We start from the raw sequence: 5,447 nt of genomic DNA, 5'->3' as shown, positions 1-5,447 counted from the left end.
AGGAAATTTTCGGGTTTTCAGAATTATTTTATTTTTTTCTTATTTTTTATGCTTTCTTCTATTTAAAGCATTATTTGAGTGAAAAGAAACGTATTGCAACCAATTCGCATCAAAATAAATCAATTTTTAAAATTTTGCTAAATTTCCCCAAAAAAAAACCAAGGCTAACCCCTTAGGAAATTTTCGGGTTTTCAGATGTTTTTTATTTTTTTCTTATTTTTTATGCTTTCTTCTATTTAAAGCATTATTCGAGTGAAAAGAAACTTATTCCAACCAATTCGCATCAAAATAAATTAATTTTTAAAATTTTGCTAAATTTCCCAAAAAAAAAACCAAGGCTAACCCCTTAGGAAATTTTCGGGTTTTCAGATGTTTTTTATTTTTTTCTTATTTTTTATGCATTCTTCTATTTGAAGCATTATTCGAGTGAAAAGAAACTTATTGCAACCAATTCGCATCAAAATAAATCAATTTTTAAAATTTTGCTAAATTTCCCCAAAAAAAACCAAGGCTAACCCCTTAGGAAATTTTCGGGTTTTCAGACGTTTTTTATTTTTTTCTTATTTTTTATGCATTCTTCTATTTAAAGCATTATTTGAGTGAAAAGAAACGTATTGCAACCAATTCGCATCAAAATAAATCAATTTTTAAAATTTTGCTAAATTTTCCCAAAAAAAACCAAGGCTAACCCCTTAGGAAATTTTCGGGTTTTCAGACGTTTTTTATTTTTTTCTTATTTTTTATGCTTTCTTCTATTTAAAGCATTATTTGAGTGAAAAGAAACGTATTGCAACCAATTCGCATCAAAATAAATCAATTTTTAAAATTTTGCTAAATTTCCCCAAAAAAAACCAAGGCTAACCCCTTAGGAAATTTTCGGGTTTTCAAATGTTTTTTATTTTTTCTTATTTTTTATGCGTTTTTCTATTTAAAGCATTATTTGTGTGAAAAGAAACGTATTGCAACCAATTCGCATCAAAATAAATCAATTTTTAAAATTTTGCTAAATTTCCCCAAAAAAAACCAAGGCTAACCCCTTAGGAAATTTTCGGGTTTTCAGACGTTTTTTATTTTTTTCTTATTTTTTATGCTTTCTTCTATTTAAAGCATTATTTGAGTGAAAAGAAACGTATTGCAAATAATTCGCATCTAAATAAATCAATTTTTAAAATTTTGCTAAATTTCCCCAAAAAAAACCAAGGCTAACCCCTTAGGAAATTTTCGGGTTTTCAGATTTTTTTTATTTTTTTCTTATTTTTTATGCTTTCTTCTATTTAAAGCATTATTTGAGTGAAAAGAAACGTATTGCAACCAATTCGCATCAAAATAAATCAATTTTTAAAATTTTGCTAAATTTCCCCAAAAAAAACCAAGGCTAACCCCTTAGGAAATTTTCGGGTTTTCAGACGTTTTTTATTTTTTTCTTATTTTTTATGCTTTCTTCTATTTAAAGCATTATTCGAGTGAAAAGAAACTTATTGCAACCAATTCGCATCAAAATAAATCAATTTTTAAAATTTTGCTAAATTTCCCCAAAAAAAACCAAGGCTAACCCCTTAGGAAATTTTCGGGTTTTCAGACGTTTTTTATTTTTTTCTTATTTTTTATGCTTTCTTCTATTTAAAGCATTATTTGAGTGAAAAGAAACGTATTGCAACCAATTCGCATCAAAATAAATCAATTTTTAAAATTTTGCTAAATTTCCCCAAAAAAACCAAGGCTAACCCCTTAGGAAATTTTCGGGTTTTCAGAATTATTTTATTTTTTTCTTATTTTTTATGCTTTCTTCTATTTAAAGCATTATTTGAGTGAAAAGAAACGTATTGCAACCAATTCGCATGAAAATAAATCAATTTTTAAAATTTTGCTAAATTTCCCCAAAAAAAACCAAGGCTAACCCCTTAGGAAATTTTCAAGTTTTTAGATTTTTTTTATTTTTTTCTTATTTTTTATGCTTTCTTCTATTTAAAGCGTTATTTGAGTGAAAAGAAACTCATTCCAACCAATTCGCATCAAAATAAATCAATTTTTAAAATTTTGCTAAATTTCTCAAAAAAACCAAGGCTAACCCTTAGGAAATTTTCCAGTTTTTTGAATTTTTTTATTTTTTTCTTATTTTTTATGCTTTCTTCTATTTAAAGCGTTATTTGAGTGAAAAGAAACTCATTCCAACCAATTCGCATCAAAATAAATCAATTTTTAAAATTTTGCTAAATTTCCCAGAAACTTTGTGCTCACAATCAAAAATGATGTTTCGACACCAAGAGAGCATACATTTAAGGAGGTAGCAATTCCTGGTAATATAACAATGTAATGATTTGCATACCCCTTAGGCACAAAACATGTTTCTTTTGTTTAACAGAAAGTAATGCTTTTTGCGCCTATCAGTATGCAAGGTCGTTTTTCGGTTCGAAAAATTCACCGCAATCAAAGGCGATGCTATCGAATAGACTTGTTCTCTCTATTGTTTGCAATCGGACTGTTTCACCAGCAACAAAACAAAACAAAACAACAAGAACTCTTTACTAATGTTTTTTTTTTCTTTATATTAAAATAATTTATTCATACACTCTCTCGCGAACCATCTGAATCATCTGGCCATTTGTACGTTTACGGTCGTTTTGCCGAGGTCTGTTTCGGCTTCCGACCTGGCCGTCCTTTGGTCAGTACCACTCCCATCAGTGTGCCCGATGATCCTTTCAGTTTTCCTGAAGCTACACTCATCTTTCGCTCGTGCACTTTCCGATGTTTGGCCAGATGATCGGAACGGGAAAAACATTTTGGACAGTATTCACACCGATACGGTTTCACACCCGAGTGAGACCGGAAGTGGCGCGATAATTCGTCCGACCGGGAAAATCTCCACTGACATCCTGGCCACTTGCAATGGTACGGCTTATCGCCCACGTGCCGTCTTAGATGCGCCTTCAGATGTACCGGTTTGGCGTACACCTTGCGGCAGCTTTCAAACGGACAAACAAACGTTCCGGTCGAGTCAGGTTCAGTTACACCGTGCACTGTTGCTGGTAACGACTGCGATACATCCGGCTCACCGGTAGATAGTTTATCGCCACTAACCGTGACACATTCCGCGGGATTCGACTGTCGAATGAATGCTTCACAAGAATCGTCACACAGGTACGTGTTTTCCGGCAACCGTAGTTCGTTTTCCCACAGTTGGCTAAAGTCGACACAGTTATATTCGAGAATGAAATCTTCCACGTTCAGCTCCAGCTCTAGATCGTTCACATCGTCTAGCGTGTGTATAAGGTCCAAAGAGCTCGATAATGGTGTGTCTATTGATACAGGACACGCTGGATCTTCCTTCCTGGTCTCCGGTGCTTCACACGTGGCACACGTTAGTTCGGACAGGGCCAACGCTATGTCCCTATCGTCCTGCAGCTCGGTGTACAGATGGTAAAAACCGTTGGCCAGAAAATCGTCCGAAGACTGGTGGAAGCTACCCAAATCCATGGCTTACTTAACATCCGATCAATGTCGATCATGCGGACTAACTGAATCGCCATATCGCCTTCAAAATGGTTACAGTTCTACGAGGCATGGCCGGTTTGCGTGTAAGATGATACGGCGCAAAGCATTGGGTTTGAAGATATCGGGCGGCACCGGAACGACGGACTGACGGATTTCCCCGAGATCATCGCGCGAACCCAAACCATTCCCTTCGTACGTTTGGCTTCTAAATGCGATAAAACTGATAGCACCGCGTCCGTCGGTCAATGTAGACATTTCTGGCTAGATCATTGACGTCGACCATGTTCCGCTGGTCGCCATCTGGTGTGGCATATTGATACGTGGAAAGTGAGTTTGCAACCGCAGGCTACGGCGAGCGCATTAGCCTCAAGAGACAGTGAGAAATGCATGTGGATGAGATCGTCGTTCTAATAACCCGATCATGAATGGTGCTGGTGCATCACAGGCACGATTGGTTACTTATCAGCCAATTGCCGTTTTACTAAACAGATCGCACAACAATGCCAGAGGTTCTTTTTTGTGATATGAACTTTGTCATCAATCAGCTTCAACGAGACGTGCGCTTCGTGGCAGACAGCAAAAACCAGATGTCCTCCTCCTCGTCGTTTATCTATCTGCTATGAGGAGCATGGTCATCGCTTCGCTAACGATTGGTCCCAAGGGAATTAATCTCGTTTGGTGGTTTGTCATGCTTATTGTTTTGTAAACCTTTTCTCTGATGAAGGATCTTTAATGGTCCGTTAATGATCAAACTCCAAACCCGTTCCCTAGTAGAACATTACAATATGAAGAGTTTCAAATTTTACTTACCCCCGCTTTACATGGATAATGTAAGCTAATTCTTTCGCATACGGCAATACATAAAGCAAACCGCAGTGACACACGCGTAGACATGCTGATAATAGTTTTCGGTTTTCCATTTCTAAAAATATTCATTATGTTTCACGGCCATCAAACGTCTGCCGTTTCTGCCTTCACAGTGCGCTTCTTTCTACATCCATATACGCTGCTAACTTACAACGCTACATCATCATCCAAGAGCAATCAAAAGGGATCGGGGTCAGCTGTTCGGTGTGGTCGGCGAGAACCAAACTTAGAAGAGATTTGCCAACATTGCCACACTGCCATTGCACGTGCCGGTGCCGGCCATTAAGAGAGTGAAAAAGGAATTTTCCGTTAAACTGTGGCACACCGATGTTGCATTAGCGTTACCATCCTTCCGTTAATGGTGCAAATGTTGAATCATTCAGTTACAGTTACTCGCATTCTGTTCGCTGTTTAGATGAGTAATTGAATCCTTGTTGACTTTGAGTGAAGAATTTTGCGAATTACTACCAATCGCTAGTGAATGAAAAGCAAAACTGAACCGTAAGGGAACTCGTTTTCCAAAAAGGACTTAATTTCCAAAAAAGCATCCTCATTTTTCTACTTTACAATCAAAATATCTCTCAATCATAAATATATTATTCAACTTTCCAGCCTATTCCATCCCCCCTCGAGCAGCAGTGCCTAAATGAGCAACCTTTCCTACTTGCCTTCAATATACTTTGTTGATATACTCGCTCGGTATTTGTTGCCTTTTTTTTCGATAACTAAACAAATAACAGAAAACAACCACGAACGTGAAGCTCTTCACCTTTTTTTCATTCTTTTCTTTTTGGAGCAATTGAATCCTTCTTGCAGTGTTTGGGTATATCTTTACCACCTGTTGCTACATTTTTTTACTCTTTCTTTATCATAGGACATAGGTCACTTCCCCGATCATGTCTAATCCATATGTGTGTGTGTTCCATTACACCTATATCTGCCTTTGGCGGGTTTTAATCGTTTGCTTTCTACAGCGATAGGGAGGGAAGAGATATCCCATTTTCCGCTTTACACCTTTTTTTTGCCACACATCCATCCTGTTGGTTGAAACCGCTGAAAATGCGCTCGCGAAGGGCTCAAAACAATAC

At 36.8% G+C, this 5,447-nt stretch overlaps 1 protein-coding gene across 1 annotated transcript; it reads right to left on the bottom strand.

Annotated features, from left to right (window-relative positions):
- Window positions 1-779: 779 nt before the first annotated feature.
- On the bottom strand, window positions 780-4,264 carry LOC125762590 (zinc finger protein ZFP2). Its single transcript, XM_049424865.1, has one exon. It carries the CDS (start codon window positions 3,472-3,474, stop codon window positions 2,611-2,613), a length of 864 nt encoding a protein of 287 aa, XP_049280822.1. The 5' UTR covers window positions 3,475-4,264; the 3' UTR covers window positions 780-2,610.
- Between the last annotated feature and the right edge of the window lie 1,183 nt (window positions 4,265-5,447).

This window comes from Anopheles funestus, chromosome 2RL (assembly GCF_943734845.2).
Source record: "Anopheles funestus chromosome 2RL, idAnoFuneDA-416_04, whole genome shotgun sequence".
Taxonomy (NCBI): Eukaryota; Metazoa; Arthropoda; class Insecta; order Diptera; family Culicidae; genus Anopheles; species Anopheles funestus.
This window is presented reverse-complemented; position numbering and strand designations above follow the sequence as displayed.